Genomic DNA, 22,697 nt, shown 5'->3' with positions numbered 1-22,697 from the left:
AGTCCCGACTGAAGACAACAGCCCACCGAAGGGGATAGAAAGCCACTGCACAGGCAGAGAGATCCCACTGGCCAGCGTCTGCGGGCAAACGCGCTTTCCCGACACGCATACCGCTGGGGAGCAGACTCCCGTCGCTGAAGTGAAGGCAGTCTACATACACACTACATGGTGCAGGAGAGAGGCAAAGACCACCGCACCGGGTGAGGGACCAGAGGCAGCCGGCTGAGGGCACTGACCACCATCAACTTGGTTTACCAGAGACTTGTGTGTGTCAATAACAGTGAGTACCACAGTGCCATCCGGCCGCGCACCACCATGCACCGCCCAGCTACTTCTCCCCAACGGGTCCCGGGGCCATCATCCCTGCCCAAGTTAACATCTTGCTGCATAACCATCTCCCCCGGGTGCCCTGTAACTGCAGCGGTGGTGTCTACACCTTCACCACATCCCGTGGGTGGCGTCACGAACTCAAACACGGCTCCGGCCGAACACCTACCTACCACCCCCCTATGTAGCGTCAGCATCCTTTCAGAGCGAAGTGACCCCAGGTCCGGAGGCGCTCGAACCACCCACCAACGAGCCAGGATCCGAGCGGCTCGGCTGCAGTCGAGCGCGGGGCAGGACATGCATGCTTACCACTAAACACAAATGTGAAAAACAGAAGAAATAGAATAAGTGAATTAGCAAGCTTAAATATCAGAGGTGATGGAACAATGTATGATTAATAGTATGTGTAGCGCCCCTGAGCCACACAGGGCACTACAGAGAACTCATACTCTCGGGGATGTGTCACGCTCCCTGGGTCCCGGCGCCGCCTGTCACTCACCACTCCGGTTCCCGTTTCTTCTGCCCACGGCTGCCCTCCTCACTCTCCCTCCTCTGCGTCCTCCGTGCCTCCTGCCCACAGTCCCGGCATCTCCCTGTGACCCAGGATGCTCTGTGTGGTCCCCCTGCATCTCCTGCACTGCTTCCTGCCCTGGTCTCCGACACGCGAGCCTTGCGCATGCGCATTAGGGTGCGCACGTGTCGCGGGCGGAGGAGGGGACGCCGCGCTCTCCCACTGCTCGGGTCCGGCTGCCGCGGCCTGCTGCTGCTGCTCGGTGGCTCGAGCGATGGGCCGGATCCCGGGGACTCGAGCGGCGCTCCTCGCCCGTGAGTGAAAGGAGGGTTTGGGTGTGGGGATTGTTTATTGTCCGTGACGCCACCCACGGTTGTGGTGATTGAGTGTACACCACCGCTGCTCTGGCTGGGGATCCCGGGAGTGATGGTACGGAGCAGCCAGTTGTTGTATTACCCCTCCGTGGGTAGGGGTTGGTGATCCCGGGGCCCAGTGATGGAGTTGGGATGGTGGACAGGTGGGGATGGGGCCTGTGGAGGTGCAGGGGTGCAGGGACAGCGCTGTGCTGCATGGCACGGAGGTACTCACTCAGCCAGTAAACACGACACAGTTCTCGGTAAACAAACGGCTGGTTGGACGGGTCCCTCGGACGGTTCACGGTGCTGATGTTCCCTGCAGTTAGCGGTGACGATCTCTTCCCTGCACCTATGTAAAGTCCTTTTGGTAGCGATGGGTTCCCACCGGTTACCCACTCCTCGGCTTCAAGCTGGGCCGAAGGAGCTCTACTCTTGCCCGCAGGCGCTGGCCCTGGGAAACTGGTGCCCTGGCGGTGGCGGTGTCTCCCCTTCACGGTCGGGCTGTTGCCTTCAATCGGGACTTGGTTGTTAGGAGACAGACGTCCCCTTCACTGACGGATTTGGCAAATTATGGCGACTCCTAGCCTTGCCGGGATCCGAAAGGCCCCTGCCCTGGTGCTGACTGTTCTTCGTATACTGCTCCGGTACCGCCGGGTCACCACCCGTCCGCGGTCCTTCCAGCAACCTCCGAGCAGTCCCCCTGCAGACTATCACCGCCGTCTGCTGACCTTGCTGTCACTGTCCGGGGCACACACCCGGACCAACTTCAGGCTTTACAAAACTGTTTCTCTTCACTTTACTTCAGCTTCTCTCCTAAGCTCCTCTACCACTTCACCTCCTTCTACTTTCACTTCCCTAGCTGTTCTCTGTTCTCACTCAAGCTCTGCCTGAGCTCAACTTCCTGGTTCTTCCCGCCTCCAGGGCTGTGAACTCCTCGGTGGGCGGAGCCAACCGCCTGGCCCACCCCCTGGTGTGGACATCAGCCCCTGGAGGAAGGCAACAAGGATTTTGGGTTAGCTTGGTGTACCTGCAGGGAATGTGGGGTGCATGTGGTGTTATGACCTGTGACCCCTGGCTTGCCCAGGGCGTCACATTCCCCCTTAGCAAAACGCAGACCGTCCTCGGGCTGCCCGTCCAACACCGGTTTTATTTTCCTTTTGTTTTTTTCTGTAAAGATAAAACGGTAACATATATACAATTTATGGCATCATCCCACATCGGGAGGTTCAATTCTTAAACGTTGCAAACGGTTTACGGTTACGGTCTCCGCTCTCTCCCACCCAAGCAACCTGGCCCTGATGCTGCCCTTAAAACCCAGGCAGCATCCCTTGACCCCAGTCCAGCACAAGTTACCCGAGCGTGATCTGTCCTTCCCCTCCAGAGGGTAGCCACCGGTTCCTGTGGTGGCTGGGCCCCAGCCTGCTCTGCTGCGGGCCCTCCCTCCAACCTGCCTCTCTGGAGGCGGCAACTGCAGAAACGGTAACGATAAAACAACTTATTTACAAGCCACTTAACGTTTGTGGTTGCCCTGCAAGTTCACGGGCTTGTCCATGAGCAGTTACTCATGCAAAACTTTTCAAACGGTCCCCACGGGGACAACGATGCCGGCAACGGCCGGTTGCAAATTACGGTAAATCAGATGACTGTTCGGTAATCATTTTGCTTATCATCATTTTTCAAACTTTTCAACAAACACACTTAAAACACACCTGTTTTCTTTCCCCTCCCCCTTTTAAAGAACGGTTTCCCTATACCTAAGTGGGGGCCTACCTAGGTTGGGACGGGTGGACCTCCGGGGTCCGGTGTCAGTGGGGCAGAGGGAACAATCGGTTCTTCCTCCCTGCTATCGTGTGGGGCAGGAGGAGGCATAGGGGAGCTGGGCACAGGTTCATCCCTGGGCACTGGCACTGGTTCTGGCTCACGGTTGACCGCTTCCACCACTTCTTCATCCACAGGTTGTGGGAACAGTATCACTGGAAGAATCACCGCGCCGTTTTGTGTAGGCCAGTCTGCTGGGAAGTCACCCATCACAGTGTGGATCACCTCTTTTGCCTTCTCTGCTGGTGGAGGAACTGGTACTTCAGCCATCGCCCTCAATGCTGGTGGGCACCTTTTCAGATGGTCCCGGAAAACTGTGGCCAAGGTGCCCCCTTGGTCACGACTGATCTGGTAGGCCTTTCCATCTTCCCATCCTGTGGGTTGGATGACGTACGGGATTTGTTCCCATTGATCATCCAGCTTGTGGGTTTTCCTCTTCCGCTTTAGCACCACATCTCCAGGCTGGAAAGGGCCCGCAGACGCTTTCTGATTGAAGCGCTGCTCCTGCTGTTCTCGACTCCGACTTAGGTTCTTCTCCACATACTCCTGAATCTGTCGGTACTGCACCCTCCGCCGGGTGTCACATTCAGCCGTTGAGGGGAGTGTCTCTGGGGCTTCCAGTCCCATTTCCAGGTCCACCGGCAGTCGGCCAGGCCGAGCCCTCATCAGATACGCTGGGGTGCACTTCGTTGAGCTAGACGGGATATTGTTGTACATATCGACCAAGTCAGGCAGCTTCTCCGGCCACAGGTTCCGCTCCTCCAACGGCAACGTTTTGAGGAGGCCAAGGACCAGATGGTTCATCTTCTCACACATGCCGTTGGTTTGGGCATGGTAAGGTGTGGTCCGGATCTTCTTGCAGCCGTACAGCTGACAGAACTCATGGAACACCTCCGCCTCAGAGGCTGGACCTTGGTCGGTAAGCACCTTCTCAGGGTATCCATGGGGTCGACAAAAGTAAGCTTGGAACGCTCTAGCGGCGGTACGGCCGGTTAAGTCCTTGACCGGGACAACCACCATGAACCGGGAGTAATGATCTACTATGGTCAGACCGTAAGTGTACCCACTTCGGCTGGGGATGAGCTTTACATGGCGACCAGCTCCAGCGGTTGGTGTGTAACGATCGGGCATAGTGGAGCCTTCTGGCTGGCTTCATCCTTCCTCCTCAACGTACAAGGACCGCACTCTCGACACCAGGCCTCCACAGACTCCCGCATCCCACTCCAATAGTACCGCTCCCTCAACAGCATCTCCAGCTTCTTCCACCCGAAGTGGCCGGCACCATCATGGTACGCCTGCAGAAGAGTGGGTACATCAACTTGGGGAATAACCAACTGGCGGATTTTCTCATGGGTCTTCGGGTTGATCAGCTCACGGTACAACCTCCCCTGATGTAGACAAAGCCGGGTCCGTTCCTTCCACAAGCGTTGGGCTTCAGCTGGGGCGGCAGGGTTCATCCCAGCAGCGCCTCGCTCCACCAGGGTCTTGACTAGGCGGACAGCGGGCGCCTGATTTTGAGCTTCCTGCCACTCCTGACTGGGCAGCGGATCCAGGTTCACCCGTTATTGGTGGACATGTACCTTCTCAGTTGGTGGCCGGTGGAATGCAGGCAACTCGATCTCCTCGAGGTCATCATCCTCGCACCCACCTTCTGACAAGTGGGGCATCCGAGAGAGGGCATCAGCATTAATGTTGACACGACCGGCCCTGTATTTGATGGTGAAGTCATAGTTAGATAGTCTGGCCACCCACCGCTGCTCCAACGCGCCCAGCTTGGCCGTGTCCAGGTGAGTCAATGGATTGTTATCCGTGAAAGCGGTGAATTTTGCTGCGGCCAAGTAGTGGCGGAACCGCTCGGTGATAGCCCACACCAGTGCCAGGAGCTCGAGCTTGAAGGAGCTGTAGTTCTCAGGGTTCCTTTCAGTCGGCCGGAGTTTTCGACTAGCATAGGCAATCACCTTCTCCTTTCCTTCCTGGACCTGGGACAGGACTGCCCCCAAACCCACATTACTGGCATCTGTGTAGAGGATGAATGGGCAGCCGTAGTCAGGGTACGCTAGGACCTCTTCTCCAGTCAAGGCCGCTTTCAGCTGACGGAAGGATTCCTCATGCCTGTCCTCCCACACCAGTGGGGCTCCGATGGGTCTACCACCTTTGGTCTGTCCCACGAGGAGGTCTTGCATGGGAGCAGCCATCTTCGTGTACCCCTTGATGAAGCGCCGGTAGTACCCCACCAGACCCAAAAACTGCCTTACTTCCCTCACGGTGGTTGGTCTTGGCCAGTCCTGGATGGCAGTGATCTTCTCAGGGTCGGGGGCAACACCTTCCGCACTCACCACATGCCCCAGGTACTGCACTCTGGGTTTCAGCAGGTGGCACTTGGAGGGCTTCAACTTCATCCCGTATTTGGCCAGGGACGCGAACACCTCGGCTAGGTGCTCCAGATGGGCTTCATACGTCTGAGAGTACACAATCACATCATCCAGGTATAACAGGACAGTCTCGAATTTTAGATGTCCCAGGCAGCACTCCATCAGCCGTTGGAAGGTTCCAGGGGCATTGCACAGCCCAAACGGCATACTATTGAATTCACAGAGCCCCATTGGGGTGGTGAAGGCGGTTTTCTCCCGGTCTTCCGGGGCCACGGCCACTTGCCAGTACCCACTGGTGAGGTCAAGGGTAGAGAAGTAATTTGTGGTTCTCAGTGCGGCCAAAGACTCTTCAATATGGGGCAGTGGGTAGGCATCTTTATGGGTTATCTGATTAATCTTCCGGTAGTCCACACACATCCGCATGGTACCATCCTTCTTCTTGACCAGTACCAACGGAGCGGCCCAGGGACTACAGCTGTCCCGAATAACCCCTGCCTCCTTCATATTCCTCAACATATCTTTGGCACACTGGTAATGTGCAAGGGGAATAGGCCTGTACCTCTCTTTGATAGGGGGGTGTTCACCGGTGGGGATATGGTGTTGGACCCCTTTGATCTGCCCAAAGTCTAGTGGATGTTTGCTGAAAACCTGTTCATACTCCCGCACCACCCTGTATACCCCTGCTTTGTGATGTGTAGGGGTATCATCAGTGCCCACGTGTAGCTGTTGGTGCCACTCACTTACCTCCCCTTGAGGCGGGGAAGTGCTGGTAGTAGGTGGGGAGACTGAGGGAATGGCTTCGTGGATGGTGTGGGGATCCAGGGTGAGCAGCTTGGCAATGGTGGCATACCGGGGAAGCCTGACTTCTTCCTCCCCACAGTTCAGCACCCTCACGGGCACTCTCCCCTTCTTTACGTCCACCACTCCTCGGGCGGCCATTACAGTGGGCCAGTGCTCGGAGGGTATGGGCTCCATCATGGCAGGGTAGTCACACCCCTGAGGCCCTACTGCTGCCCTACACCAAATTATCATCTCACTCCTAGGGGGCACAATCAACGGAGCAACATCCATCACTCTCACTCCACCAATCTCTCCTCCTGTTGAGTTTACATACTGGCGGTACATCAAGGCTCGGATCTCACGCTGCACAGCTCTCTGTCGGCTCCCCGCCGCCGTGGCGGCCAGCTGTTGCAGTAGGGCCAACACATCACCCATACAGTGCTCCATCACATTGGTTCCTAGCACTATCTTCGGGTTATGATCACTAGGTTCAATCATGATCACAATCATACCCTGGTGTTGCAGTTCAGTTTGCCCCACTGTCATAGCCACCTGTTTATACCCCACTTGGGTCAATGGGAGTCCATTAGCAGCAATTAGCGTTATACTAGTATCTGGGGGTGCCAGCTCGTCTATCCCCCAATACCGCTGGTACAATGTGTATGGTATGGTGGTTACCTGTGATCCAGTGTCCAAGAGAGCCATCACCGGTATGCCGTCCACAGCCACGGGGATGATGGGCCGGGCCCCGATATACCGGTCCCGCCAGTCTGGGGGGCCACGGGGTTCTACTCCTGAGGATTGGCCCGGGGCCCCAGGGGTTGCTCGTTTAACGGGCACTGTCGGAAGTAATGCCCAGGCTTACGCCACTTGTAGCAGGTTGGAGGTCTGCTCCGCGGGTTGTTAGCACTTCTCCGCTGCATCCAGGGGACATCCTCAGGGCTGTCGGCAAGCTGTATCTGTGCTGGAGGCTGAGATCTGGTCAAAGGTTGGAGTGCAGCAAGAATCTTGGCGAGGTCTCCGTCCATGCGACGGACCTGGGATGCCAGTTCCTCCATCGTGCTGCTTGGGGCTGCAGGTATTGGAGAGGTTGGTAGGGCAGGGGCCACCACAACGGGGGCCGTCTCAATGGGCCACGGGGCTGGCTCCAAGATTTCTGAAGCTGGGGGCTGTAGTGCTTTAATGGCCCGTTCCTTTAACACGGCAAAGTCCACATCAGGGTGTTCTAGGGCCCAGAGCCGGAGTTGTTTGCGATCCTCAGGGGACCTCATCCCCTGCACAAATTGCTCTACTAACATCTTATTGTTGTCCGCCTCATTGATAGGATTCACCCGCTTTAGCGTGCGGAGGGCGGTTTGCAGACGTAAAGCATAGTCCCGGATGCTATCCACAGCCCCTTGCCGGCACTGGTAAAACTGCATCCTCAGCTCAGCTTCAGTCCGGGTCTCAAAGGCAGTCTGTAGCTTCTCAAAGATGGTGGCTACAGAGAGCCGGTCCCCCTCGGCCCAGGTCTCCGTCTTCTGCTCAGCCGCACCGGTTAACTGGCCCAGCACTACCGCCGCACGTTGCTTATCGGTCAGGGGGTACAGTTCTAGCAACGGGTTAAGCTTTTTCCGGAAGACCTGTAAAGCATCAGGTTTTCCGTCATACTGCGGTAGCCAGGTAGCTCCGGGCGCATAGGGCAAGGAGAACGGCATCACCTGAGCGAGCGCGGGGGCCGCGGCACCTCCCGCTAGTGCGGCCGGGGCCTGGGCAGGCCCATTCCCATCCGCGGGTGCAACTGTGGCTGCGACCACCGCTCCTCCAGCGGCTCCGTCGGGCGCAGACATCTTGTTTCCGTCCCCCTTAGCCTCTTTCCGGCCCCTACTCTATTGGGGCGGGGTTTTGGCCTTCGCGCCTCTGCTACTCGAGAAGACGCTTGAGCTGGAACTTTTCGCGCCAAAGATGGCGACTTCTGAAATTTTTCAGCCAGATACCTCCGGCGGTCACAAGGCGCACGTCTACCCAACGGCAGAGCGGTAAGATCCTGTTCACAGCGCCAAGTTGTCGCGGGCGGAGGAGGGGACGCCGCGCTCTCCCACTGCTCGGGTCCGGCTGCCGCGGCCGCCGTGGTCTGGTGCTGCTGCTCGGTGTGGCTCGAGCGATGGGCCGGATCCCGGGGACTCGAGCGGCGCTCCTCGCCCGTGAGTGAAAGGGGGGTTTGGGTGTGGGGATTGTTTATTGTCCGTGACGCCACCCACGGTTGTGGTGATTGAGTGTACACCACCGCTGCTCTGGCTGGGGATCCCGGGAGTGATGGTACAGAGCAGCCAGTTGTTGTATTACCCCTCCGTGGGTAGGGGTTGGTGATCCCGGGGCCCAGTGATGGAGTTGGGATGGTGGACAGGCGGGGATGGGGCCTGTGGAGGTGCAGGGGCGCAGGGACAGCGCTGTGCCGCACGGCACGGAGGTACTCACTCAGCCAGTAAACACGACACAGTTCTCGGTAAACAAACGGCTGGTTGGACGGGTCCCTCGGACGGTTCACGGTGCTGATGTTCCCTGCAGTTAGCGGTGATGGTCTCTTCCCTGCACCTATGTAAAGTCCTTTTGGTAGCGATGGGTTCCCACCGGTTACCCACTCCTCGGCTTCAAGCTGGGCCGAAGGAGCTCTACTCTTGCCCGCAGGCGCTGGCCCTGGGAAACTGGTGCCCTGGCGGTGGCGGTGTCTCCCCTTCACGGTTGGGCTGTTGCCTTCAATCGGGACTTGGTTGTTAGGAGACAGACGTCCCCTTCACTGATGGATTTGGCAAATTATGGCGACTCCTAGCCTTGCCGGGATCCGAAAAGCCCCTGCCCTGGTGCTGACTGTTCTTCGTATACTGCTCCGGTACTGCCGGGTCACCACCCGTCCGCGGTCCTTCCAGCAACCTCCGAGCAGTCCCCCTGCAGACTATCACCGCCGTCTGCTGACCTTGCTGTCACTGTCCGGGGCACACACCCAGACCAACTTCAGGCTTTACAAAACTGTTTCTCTTCACTTTACTTCAGCTTCTCTCCTAAGCTCCTCTACCACTTCACCTCCTTCTACTTTCACTTCCCTAGCTGTTCTCTGTTCTCACTCAAGCTCTGCCTGAGCTCAACTGCCTGGTTCTTCCCGCCTCCAGGGCTGTGAACTCCTCGGTGGGCGGAGCCAACCGCCTGGCCCACCCCCTGGTGTGGACATCAGCCCCTGGAGGAAGGCAACAAGGATTTTGGGTTAGCTTGGTGTACCTGCAGGGAATGTGGGGTGCATGTGGTGTTATGACCTGTGACCCCTGGCTTGCCCAGGGCGTCACACACGCCTTCACTCACCTCTTCTTAAAGGGCCAGCGTCCCGGAAACAGGATATGGTCAAATTCAGGTACAGGGTATTTTAGGACTTCCTTTCCATGTAACCGGTGCCTGATCAACATGTTCCCATAGCTAGGTGTTCAGGTCCCTCTGTGTCTTGTACGCAGAGTCCGTCTGCTGTCCTGACCTGGTCCCAGAGTGCCGATTACTCAGGAGGTGTCCCAGTGACTGTTTGCTGAGGATCCAGCCATCTCCCGTCAGCCTGAACCTGTCACCTGGACTTTTCCTGGAAGCTCCAGCCTGCACGTCCCGCTGGATCCGGACCCCGTCGGTTGTGACTACTCGGCACCTGTACCCGGTTCCCATCATCCGTCCTGCCTACGGTGCTCGTTGGACTCAGAGACATTCCTGTGCAGATCCCTAAAGGACTCTTATCCCGTATCCCTAGTGTTCCGGCTAACGTGCATCTAGGCTCTCTGGTGGGGTGATCGGACAGTCCCTGTATAGGGGTTAGCTCCAGGTTGCCTTAGTGGGGAAGTCCAGTGCACGGTCCAGTGAATCCACCACCAGGATGTAACAGATTGATCAGGCCATGGATTCCGCCGAAGCACTAGCATCCCAGCTGGCCGGATTACGGCAAGAACTGGTACGACAACGAAAGACCCAATCTCGCATGCTGGCCTTTATGTCTTCAGTGAACACCCGCCTGAATACTCTTCAAGCAATAGCCACATCCCTGTCAACTCAGACCACGGCAGCGGCTTCCGTAGGGGCTTCCTTTACGACCTTGAAACTTTGCTTAGCCTCTCTGCCCCGGTATGCCGGGGACCCCAAGACCTGCAGAGGTTTTTTGAATCAATGCTCGCTGCACTTCAAGTTGCTTCCGCACCTCTTTGCCTCTGACCAAGCAAAGGTGGCCTTTCTGATGTCCCATCTGGAGGGTGAAGCATTTGCCTGGATAAATCCCTTGTGGGAGAAGGAGGATCCTGTGACTACCGACATCCGGGATTTCCTGGAGGCCTTCCGTAACACCTTTGATGAACCAGGACGCACCTCCACGTCCGCCTCTTCACTTCTCCGGCTACGCCAAAGGACTTTAACGGTTGGCCAGTACACCATCCGGTTCCGTATGCTTGCCTCTGAGCTAGGGTGGAACAACGAGGCATTGACAGCAGCCATCTGGGAGGGGCTCTTCGGTCGCATCAAGGATGAGTTGGCCGGTCGTGATGTTCCTCCTACCTTGGATGCCCTGGTCTATTTAGCAACCCGGATTGATCTCCGTTTCCAGGAACGGTCCAAGGAAGTATCCCGGGAGAGGCGACCGACACGTCACATCTCCCCTCCGCAGAGGTCCACCGCGCCTCAGTAAGTGCCGTCCGGCACCTCTACTAACGAGCCGATGAAAATAGATTGAGTAGGACAAACCGAGCAACGCCGAGCAGAACGGAGCGCCAAGGGTCTGTGTTTCTATTGTGAAAGCGGTACCCACCTGCTTCGTTCCTGCCCCGAGAAGCCGGGAAACTCCAAATCCTAGGATTGGTAGGGGAGGCCACCATAGGTACCGAAACCCTTTCAGACCCAGTTATATGGACCGTCCAAGTGGCGACGGAGGAAACCCGGTTCACGGCAGAGGCATATCTTGATTTGGGGGCAGCGGGCAACTTCTTCCAACATGCTACGGTGGACAAGTATCAGGTACCTGTCGTTCCACTTGCAAAACCCCTTGTGATTGCTTCTGTGGAAGGGAAACCCCTATCCGACTCCATGTTGTTTAGCACCAAACCCGCTTCGGCTTGATAAGCGCGTCGACTCTGCAGCAGCTGATTACAGGATTCTGCGATGTTGTCGGGGTCAAATCGAAAGTGACGCAAATCCGGTGCCAGTAACGACGTCACAACGTGTAAAGCCTAGAAGCACCGATAAGTGATCGCAAAAGCGTCGTAAATCGGTGATCTGTGTAGTGTCGGTCATTTTCATAATTTTGCTGCAGCGACAGGTACGATGTTGTTCCTCGTTCCTGCAGCAGCACACATCGCTGTGTATGAAGCCGCAGGAGCGAGGAACATCTCCTACCTGCCTCCACCGGCTATGCGGAAGGAAGGAGGTGGGCGGGATGTTTACGTCCCGCTCATCTCTGCCCCTCCGCTTCTATTCGCCGCCTGCCGTGTGACGTCACAGTGACGCCGCACGACCCGCCCCTTTAGGAAGGAGGCGGATCGCCAGCCAGAGAGATGTCGCAGGGCAGGTAAGTGCGTGTGAAGCTGCCGTAGTGATAATGTTCGCTACGGCAGCTATCAGAAGATATCGCATGTGCGACGGGGGCGGGTACTATCACGCTTGACATCGCTATCATCGGCTAGCGATGTCGCGGCGTGCAAAGTACCCCTAAGAATCATGCACTGACTGAGGAGACAGGGGATAATATTACTGGATGCTAGGGATAAGCAAGCACTACCATGCCCGGGTACTCAGTACTCGTAACGAGCAGGACGGATGCTCCAATGGGCTCAATTTGAGTACAAAGCATAACAGAAGTCAATAGGAATGTCAAAAACAATTTTGGAAGATATTTTGGAAAAATTCTGGCGTTTCCCTTTGACTTCAATTATACTCAGTCCTCGAGTTGAGCCCATCGGAGCGTCTGTTCTGCTCGTTACAAGTAGATGGTAGAGCTCGCTCATCACTATTCAATACAAGAATAGTAATTATAGGCGAGAATGTTTTGCACTGCGCACTAATCGATTAAGCATCAGTGTGCTCAGTTAGACACGGTGCTTGGTCTAGTATCATGGGTGCTTGGATGTGTCATTCATGAAACATTCAACACAAAGTGCTGGCTCCTTTCAGTGAATGATTGCAGCCGACACCCCAGTGAGAGCCAACTGCATTCTGTGAATGGCTCTCAATGGCAGTATTAGCAAAATATTTCGATGTAGTGTATTCCCCCCAAAAATCACCCTCCCTCACACGGGAAAAGCTCTGTTTATGGCTGGCTGTATGTGGGCAGAGAACCAAACTGGCCAATCATTGAATTCAATTTTTCTCTAGACTCGCATTGAACCCAACCGAATGTCTGACCTGCTCAACTCGAGTAAAGAGCACTCGAGCATTATAGTGTTCACTTATCATTACGAGTACTGTGCACCCAATGCTGTACTGCTCGTCCACCAATAAATATCATCTTTATGATTTTAGCTCCGCATCTAGATTCCTTTATATCATAATAAGATTTGATGAAAGGTCAGAAATAATTCAAGGCAACAGATGTATGAATATGTAAAAATGTTTTGGAAGCTGAGTGTTAAGGGTACTTTACATGCTGGGATATCGGTATCGATATCGCTAGTGAGCGTACCCACCCCCGCCGGTTGTGCGTCATGGGCAAATCGCTGCCTGTGGCGCACAACATTGCTTACACCCGTCACACGGACTTACCTGCCTAGTGATGTCGCTGTGGCCGAAGATCCGCCTCCTTTCTAAGGGGGCGGTTCACGACAGCTATCCAATAGCAGAGGAGGGGCGGAGATGAGCGGCCGGAACATGCTGCCTACCTCCTTCCTTCCTCATTGCCGGTGTACGCAAGTAAGCAGATGTTCGTCGCTCCTGCGGTGTCACACATAGCGATGTGTGATGCCGCAGAAATGAGGAACAACCAGCAGCAAGCACCACCAACGATATTTGGTAAAGGAGCGACGTTTCAACGATCCATGATTTTTGACGTTTTCGCGATCGTTGAACGTCGCTCCTAGCTGTCACACACTGCGATGTCACTAACGACCGTGACCCCGACGATATATCGTTAGCGATGTTGCAGTGTGTAAATGGCCTTTTAAAGGGCACATCTTTTTGCCGTATTTATTAATTTATTTTACGTGCTGCTATCAAACTCCCTTTTCATTCCCATTCTTAGAATTGTGACACCATTTGGTAATATTGATTCACAAAGGTCATCATGAAGGAAGGAGATCATATTCGACAGGATCTAGACACACTCGAACAATGGGCCGATTAGAACAGAATGGTGTTTAACAAGGACAAATGCAGAGTCCTACATCAGGGTAAAAGAAATGTAAAAAGAAAATCTAGTATGGGAGGAATAGAACTAGGTGATAGCATCAGGGAAATGGACTTGGGCATAATAGTAGATCCTAGATTCAACATGAGCCAACAGTGCGGAGCTGCAGCTAAAAAGGCCAACAACATTCTGGGATGTATCAAGACAAGCATTGAATCTAGATCAAGAGACGTAATCATTCCACTATACTCTGCCCTGGTCAGACCCCACCTGGAATACTGGGTACAGTTCTGGGCCCCCAATTCAAGAAAGACATCGATATATTGGAGCAAGTCCAGAGAAGAGCCACCAAGCTGGTAGAAGGTCTGCAAACTATGTCATATGAAGAACGGCTAAAAGAACAAGGAGAGAGAAGGCTGAGAGGAGACTCAATTGTGGTCTACAAATATCTGAAAGGTAGTCACAGTCCAGAGGGAACTACCCTATTCTCATTAGCACAAGGAAGTCCAAGAAGCAATGGGATAAAACTAAGGGGTACTTTGCACACTACGACATCGCAAGCCGATGGCAGCGATGCCGAGCGCGATAGTCCCCACCCCCGTCGCAGCAGCGATATCTTGTGATAGCTACCGTAGCGAACATTATTGCTACGGCAGCTTCACATGCACTCACCTGCCCTGCGACGTCGCTCTGGCCGGCGAGCCACCTCCTTCCTAAGGGGGCGGGTCACTCAACATCACAGCAACGTCACACGGCAGGTGGCCAATAGAAGCGGAGGGGCGGAGATGAGCGGGACATAAAAATCCCGCTCACCTCCGTCCATCTGCATAGCCGGCGTGATCCGCGGTGATGCAGGTACGCGGATGTTCCTTGCTCCTGCGGCTTCTCACACAGCAATGTGTGCTGTCATAGGGGAACGAGGAACAACATCATACCGTCGCTGCAGTGAAATTATGAAAATGTCGGACACTACACCGATGATACGATTACGACGCTTTTGCACTCGTTAATCGTATCAAAAAGGATTCACGTACTCCGATGTCGACAGCGACGCCGGATGGCGTCACTTTCGATTTGACCCCACCGACATCGTAGCTGTGATGTCGTAGTGTGCAAAGTATCCCTAAAAGGAAGGAGATTCAGATTAGACATTAGGAAAAACTTTCTGATGGTGAGGGCAGACAGAGAGTGGAGCAGGCTACCACGGGAGGTAGTGAGGGCAGTCAAGGAGTGGAAGAGGCTATCACAGGAGGTGGTAAGCTCTCCATCAATGGAAATCTTCAAGCAAAAAATGGATAAACATATAGATCTGTTATGATTTAGGAAAGTCTGCACTCGCAGGGGGTTGGACCCGATGGCCCATGAGGTCCCTTCCAACTCCACCATTCTATGATTCTATGAAGGTGAGTAACATTTTTAGAAAGAATCCTATGTTTAATATTGCGTTCATGTAATTTAAATAAAGTACATTCAAATTAAATTTGAAATACTCTTTTACCATTTATGCAGGAGAACAATCTAACCGTGGTTACAGAATTTTTCCTCTTAGGATTTCAATGCAGCCAAAATATAAGACCTTTCTTGTTCTGTGTTCTCCTGGTTGTATACTGTGGGACAATATGTGGGAATTTCCTAATCATCATCCTGGTGTCCACCAGTAAAATCCTCCACACTCCGATGTACTTCTTCATCTCACAACTGTCCATCAGTGACATCTTGTTGACCACAAATATTGTTCCCAACATGCTTTATGTTCTTCTAAGCAATGGAGGATCCATTACTTTTTTTGGTTGTATGACTCAGTTTTATTTCTTCAGCACCTCCGTAGCATCAGAATGTTTCCTCCTCACAGTTATGTCCTATGACAGATATGTGGCCATTTGTAATCCTCTACGTTATGCTTCTATAATGACAAGAGCAACATGTGTAAAATTGGCCATTTTCTGCTGGTTGGTTGGCTTTTCCTTAATAATAATTAATGTTTCAACTGTATCAAGGCTACATTTTTGTGGACCGAATGTTATAGACCATTTGTTTTGTGATCTTCTTCCCTTACTTGAACTTTCCTGTTCCAAAACCTTTGTTGTTGAATTAGAAGTTATGTTACTTAGCATCCCATCAGTTATCATACCAATGATGATAATAATTCCATCTTATGTTAAAATTATCTTCACTATATTAAGGATGCCATCTAATATCAGTAGAAAGAAAGCCTTCTCCACCTGCAGCTCCCACCTCATTGTGGTCTCCATATTCTACTGGACTCTGTTCAGTGTTTATGTTTTCCCATCGAAAGGGGAAAATCTGGCCATGAGTAAGATCCTATCTCTGCTATATACTGTGTTTACTCCTTTGGTCAATCCTATTATATACAGTCTGAGAAATAAAGATATTTCTAAAGCTGCACAGAAAACATTGTTTTTGCATACACTTTGCCACAATCTATAAAATCATACACTTTTAAACCTGAATTGTGACAAATACATTTTCTCAATGGGATGGACATGTAACTGAACAGTCTTTAGATCTCTGACTATAAATGCTATACTAATGTTTGTAGGTAGCTTGACCATGGCCCCCTGAGGAAGAAACACGAAACGTGCACGTCGGGGCACGTTACACAGGGTGTCTAATCTGACATTCGTGAGTTATTTTAGATGTATACTCAGTTGTTTAGAGGTTTCACCTCCTGATTGTGCTTTATTAATGGGCTTATTGTTACAATATACTGAGAGATATTTTTAATCATATTCTTGTGGGATGACTTTTACACACTATGTGTGGTCATTTAATCATTATATGATTGGGATTTTGGACCATACATAGGATTCATCCTGTTGTATTGGAACATATATGATTCTCTATGATCCAGCATATGATGTACCCACTTTGTCAACTAACGAAATATCACTCATATTTGTCATGTTTTACATCTAGTGTTATTGAGTGGATTTTATTTATTGTATTTTACCTCTTGCTGTAATTAAAAAAAAAATTCTCTAATAAAACTTTTTCTATTTTTTGCAAGAAGGTTTGGTGTGATTCAATCATTTATGAGTCATGTCTATGGCTCTGACTACTATAAGCCTTGGTTCGCTCATTTTGAAAAATACTAATGTTTGTAGGTAGCTTGAACAGTGTCATGGAATATCGGCAACTCCGTGAATGTCCTGAAATGATCACTGGGAGTAACTGTCTCAATAGACTAATGCAAGTGAATAATAATGTTATGGGACTTTGTTTTTCCTACATTCAAAACTCTTCAGCTGGCCTTACAGTCAAGGATTTCATGCCTCATGCCGTACAACTCCAGCACATAGAAGGCATTCCTGTGTGTTACCCTCCAGCCCATGATAGATTGTCAGTCTGCTGACCCAAACTATGCACTTCTGATGCTACTCAACAAAGTAGATGTGTCTTTACAGGATCATAAAGCAGCAATGAGGGTATCATTCATATTCATTAGTGGCTAAAAGTGCACTCCAGCGACCCTAGTAAGGTTTAATTAAGTACTTACAAATTCTATTGAGGCTGGAATATATGCAACACATAGGATATGCTGGAGTTGAAGCATCTAAATCACAAAAGAGACACTAGGGCTGGAGCATATACATCATATAGGAGACACTTAGGCTGGAGCATATACATCAAATAGGTGTAATGACTGATTGGAGCCACAGACTCAGACTGGCTGTAAGGGGAGTCTAGAGAAAAGCCACTCACAAAGCAGGACCCCAAGAACTCTGCAACCCTTTATCCCCTATACAGGGATTTGGAATTACACAGAGCCCCAGAGATCATTACCTGTGGTAGGCTGTAGTCCGTGGTCGTCAGGCAGGGTCAAAACCAGGAGATACTAAACAGGAACAGAATCAGCAGGCAAGGGCATAGTGAGGAGACAAAGCAAAGGTCAAATCCGGAACTTGTAGAAAGATACAAAAACGACAGGCAGGAAGGTAGTGAAACAAAAAGCAAAGGTCAGTGCACAGGAATCAAAATACAAACAGCACATGAGGCAGGAGTACAGAACTATCTCTGGCAGTGGTCAAGTGACAGGAGGGGGAATAAGAAGGGTGTGGTGTCTTCCCATTGGCTGCAGGTGAATGTTGGCAAATTCAGCTGGAAGACACACGCCACCTACAGTCAGCCAGTGGTACTTCAGGTTCCAGGGAAACCCAGCCTAGTGGATGAGCGGAGCCTGTGCTTCGCAGAGCCACGTGCACCGACTCCTCTCCCATCCCCAGCACTATCCATGGTGGGAACATGGTGTCGTCTGGCGATCAGAGCAGAAGTCGCAGGAGCGGACTCCGGTGGGGACGTGACAGTACCCCCCCTCCACGAGGGGCCACCGGACCCTCAAAACCCGGCTCCTCACGGCCATAACCCTTCCAATGTACAAGATACTGCACCGCCCCTCTAACAATACGGGAGTTAAGGATTCTCTGTACTTCATACTCCAGGTTACCCTTGACCAAAACAGGAGGAGGGGGGGGCCTGAATGAGTGAATGGGAACACGATACAACTTGAGGAGGGATTTGTGGAACACGTTCAATATTTTGAAGGACTGAGGGAGGTTCAGGCGGAAAGCTGTGGGATTGATGATCTCGACTATCTCGTAAGGTCCAATAAATCTGGGACCCAGCTTAGCAGAAGGGACCTTGAGTTTAATATGACGGGTGGACAACCATACCTTATCCCCAACTCCAAGGCTTGGGTCCTTGGAATGCCTCTTATTAGCAGAGTAGGCTTGACCACCCTGTGCCCTCTTCAAGTTCTCTTTCACCTCAGACCAAATAGCCTTCAGTTTGTTCACAGTGCTTTCAGCCTCAGGAGTATCCACCATAGCGGAAGAAAAGGACCCAAAACGTGGATGCAACCCGAAATTGCAGAAAAAAGGGGTAGTCTGGATAGACTCCTGATACTGGTTATTAATGGCAAACTCAGCTAGTGGTAGATATTCCACCCAGTCAGACTGATGATCAGACACATACAGTCAGGGCCAGAAATATTTGGACAGTGACACAAGTTTTGTTATTTTAGCTGTTTACAAAAGCATGTTCAGAAATACAATTATATATATATATAATATGGGATGAAAGTGCACACTCCCAGCTGCAATATGAGAGTTTTCACATCCAAATCGGAGAAAGGGTTTAGGAATCATAGCTCTGTAATGCATAGCCTCCTCTTTTTCAAGGGACCAAAAGTAATTGGACAAGGGACTCTAAAGGCTGCAATTAACTCTGAAGGCGTCTCCCTCGTTAACCTGTAATCAATGAAGTAGTTAATAGGTCTGGGGTTGATTACAGGTGTGTGGTTTTGCATTTGGAAGCTTTTGCTGTGACCAGACAACTTGCGGTCTAAGGAACTCTCAATTGAGGTGAAGCAGAACATCCTGAGGCTGAAAAAAAAGAAAAAATCCATCAGAGAGATAGCAGACATGCTTGGAGTAGCAAAATCAACAGTCAGGTACATTCTGAGAAAAAAGGAATTGACTGGTAAGCTTGGGAACTCAAAACGGCCTGGGCGTCCACGGATGACAACAGTGGTGGATGATCGCCGCATACTTTCTTTGGTGAAGAAGAACCCGTTCACAACATCAACTGAAGTCCAGAACACTCTCAGTGAAGTAGGTGTATCTGTCTCTAAGTCAACAGTAAAGAGAAGACTCCATGAAAGTAAATACAAAGGGTTCACATCTAGATGCAAACCATTCATCAATTCCAAAAATAGACAGGCCAGAGTTAAATTTGCTGAAAAACACCTCATGAAGCCAGCTCAGTTCTGGAAAAGTATTCTATAGACAGATGAGACAAAGATCAACCTGTACCAGAATGATGGGAAGAAAAAAGTTTGGAGAAGAAAGGGAACGGCACATGATCCAATGCACATCACATCCTCTGTAAAACATGGTGGAGGCAACGTGATGGCATGGGCATGCATGGCTTTCAATGGCACTGGGTCACTTGTGTTTATTGATGACATAACAGCAGACAAGAGTAGCCGAATGAATTCTGAAGTGTACCGGGATATACTTTCAGCCCAGATTCAGCCAAATGCCGCAAAGTTGATCGGACGGCGTTTCATAGTACAGATGGACAATGACCCCAAGCATACAGCCAAAGCTACCCAGGAGTTCATGAGCGCAAAAGAGTGGAACATTCTGCAATGGCCAAGTCAATCACCAGATCTTAACCCAATTGAGCATGCATTTCACTTGCTCAAATCCAGACTTAAGACGGAAAGACCCACAAACAAGCAAGACCTGAAGGCTGCGGCTGTAAAGGCCTGGCAAAGCATTAAGAAGGAGGAAACCCAGCGTTTGGTGATGTCCATGGGTTCCAGACTTAAGGCAGTGATTGCCTCCAAAGGATTCGCAACAAAATATTGAAAATAAAAATATTTTGTTTGGGTTTGGTTTATTTGTCCAATTACTTTTGACCTCCTAAAATGTGGAGTGTTTGTAAAGAAATGTGTACAATTCCTACAATTTGTATCAGATATTTTTGTTCAAACCTTCAAATTAAACGTTACAATCTGCACTTGAATTCTGTTGTAGAGATTTCATTTCAAATCCAAAGTGGTGGCATGCAGAGCCCAACTCGCGAAAATTGTGTCACTGTCCAAATATTTCTGGACCTAACTGTAACACAAGAGATATTGTTCTAAGATTTGACTAGAACATTCAGTCTGGCCATTGGTCTCTGAGTGGTAGGCGGAAGAAAAAGATAACTCTATATTAATCTTTTTACAAAAAGCCCTCCAGAATTTTGAGATGAACTGCATTCCTCTGTCAGAAACATTATTTACAGGAACCCCGTGTAACCGCAAAATATGCCTAATGAACAACCTGCTAAGCGTTTCAGAATTGGGTAAATCGGACAATGGAACAAAATGACACTGTTTACTGAATCTATCCACTACTACCCAGATACAAGTCTTCCCTTCTCAGGGTGGAAGGTCAGTGATGAAGTCCATGGAGAGGTGGGTCCAAGGACTTTCTGGAATAGGTAGGGACTGGAGAAATCCAGCGGTACGGGTACGGGGTGTCTTGGCTCGAGCACAAGTTTCACAGGCCACTACGTATTCCTTACAGTCCTTTGCTATGTTTGGCCACCAAAAACTCCTAGTTACAAGTCGGAGGGTATTGCCTATACCAGGGTGACCTGCAAGGACAGAATTATGGGACTCCTGAAGTATGTGTAGACGAAGTGGGGGAGCAACAAACAGTTTACGGTCAGGAGTGGTTTCAGGGGCCTGGTCTTGGGCATCATGGATTTGTTTTATTATTATTATTATTTATTTACAGAGCACCATTGATTCCATGGTGCTGTACATGAGAAGGGGGTTACATACAGAATACATATACAAGTTATGGTAGACAGACTAGTACAGCGGGAAGAGGGCCCTACCCTTGCAGGCTTACATTCTATAGGATTATGGTGAGGAGACAGTAGGTGGGGTGTAGATTGAGCGGCAGCTCCGCACGGTGGTCGGGCGGCAGCTCCGCACGGCGGTTGGGCGGCAGCTCCGCATGGTGGTCGGGCGGCAGCTCCGCACGGTGGTCGAGCGGCAGCTCCACACGGTGGTCGAGCGGCAGCTCCACACGGTGGTCGGGTGAGTTCTATCAAATCTATGGATACCGATGATACAACAATGCCCTTACCTAAAATAGGGACTGGTTCGATGTTTTCTGACTGAGAATGACAGAAACTACGGGAAAGTGCATCAGCTCTTGTGTTCTTGGTACTGGGCCGAAACGCAGCACGAAATCAAATCTGGAGAAGAACAATGCCCACCTAGCTTGCCTAGGATTGAGTCTCTTAGCAGATTCCAGATAAGTGAGGTTCTTATGGTCTGTGATGACTGTGACCTTATGTTTGGCACCCTTGAGGAAGTGGCACCATTCCTCGAAGGCCCATTTAATGGCCAACAGCTCACAATTACCAATATCATAGTTTGTCTCTGTGGGAGAAAATTTACGGGAAAAGAAGGCACAAGGATGAAGTTGAGTGAGAGACGGAGTACCTTGTGATAGCACCGCTCCCACTCCAACCTCAGATGCATCAACTTCTACAGTAAACGGATGCATAAGGTCAGGCTGAACCAGAATGGGGTCTGAGGAAAAACATTCTTTTAATGTAGAGAAGGCATGGATCGCCTCTGGCTTCCAATTAAGCACACAGGGGTCCCCTTTTTAGTCAAATCAGTGAGGGGTTTGGCAATCTTGGAAAAATCCCTAATAAATTTGCGATAATAATTTGCAAACCCAAGGAAACGCTGCAAGGCTTTCAGAGACCTGGGTTGCACCCACTCCTTAATCGGCTGTAGCTTAGAGGGATCCATGCGGAAGCCTTCTGCAGACAATATATAACACAGGAAATTAACCTCATCAACAAAAAAAAAAACACATTTTTCATACTTCGCAAATAGGGAATTCTCCCTGAGTCTCTGCAGTACAGTGCGGACATGTTTAACATGTGACTTAGCATCAGGAGAATAAATCAGGATGTCATCCATATAGACCACCACATATTGACCACGTATATCTCTGAAAGTGTCATTAACAAAGTTCTGAAAGACCGCCGGCGCATTACTTAACCCAAAAGGCATTACCAGGTATTCATAGTGTCCCTCTGGAGTGTTAAATGCTGTTTTCCACTCATCTCCTTCTCTGATGCGGATTAGGTTATATGCTCCTCTGAGATCCAGCTTGGTGAACCACCGGGCTCCTATGAGCTGGGTAAACAGATCGGGGATGAGTGGCAGAGGGTACTGATTCTTTACGGTAATGGCATTAAGTTCATAGTAGTCAATACAAGGTCTGAGGCCACCATCTTTTTTTCTCCACAAAAAAGAATCCAGCGCCGACTGGTGACCGGGATGGTCTGATAAACCCTCTCTGCAGACTGTCTGCTATATAATATGGCTTGACGTTCTGGACCAGAAAGATTATAAATCCTACCCTTGGGAAGTCGGGAATTGGGGACCAAATCATTGGGGCAGTCATAATCTCTGTGCGGAGGTAATTTTTCAGAGTCAGAAACAGAAAACACGTCAGCAAAATCCTTGAATGCATAAAGTATGAAGACAGGTTCAGCTCTAGTCAGGTTCACAGATAAAGACATGCATGTCTCCTGACACTCAGGGCTCCAGCGCACAATCTCACCCTGGTGCCAGTCTATGACCGGGTTATGTTTGCGCA

At 51.0% G+C, this 22,697-nt stretch overlaps 1 protein-coding gene across 1 annotated transcript; it reads left to right on the top strand.

Annotated features, from left to right (window-relative positions):
- The first annotated feature begins 14,994 nt into the window (after positions 1-14,994).
- Positions 14,995-15,939, top strand: LOC142302872 (olfactory receptor 11L1-like). The gene has a single exon (XM_075343978.1). The coding sequence runs from the start codon at positions 14,995-14,997 to the stop codon at positions 15,937-15,939; it is 945 nt and encodes a 314-aa protein (XP_075200093.1).
- The last annotated feature ends 6,758 nt before the right edge of the window (positions 15,940-22,697 follow it).

Source organism: Anomaloglossus baeobatrachus, chromosome 4 (assembly GCF_048569485.1).
Source record: "Anomaloglossus baeobatrachus isolate aAnoBae1 chromosome 4, aAnoBae1.hap1, whole genome shotgun sequence".
Taxonomy (NCBI): domain Eukaryota; kingdom Metazoa; phylum Chordata; class Amphibia; order Anura; family Aromobatidae; genus Anomaloglossus; species Anomaloglossus baeobatrachus.
Note: the sequence above shows the minus strand (reverse complement) of the source record. Positions and strands in the feature narration are given on the sequence as shown.

Excerpts from the sequence above, each read along its gene's own strand:
- LOC142302872 (XM_075343978.1), top strand. The coding sequence starts at position 14,995 with ATGCAGGAGAACAATCTAACCGTGGTTACAGAATTTTTCCTCTTAGGA.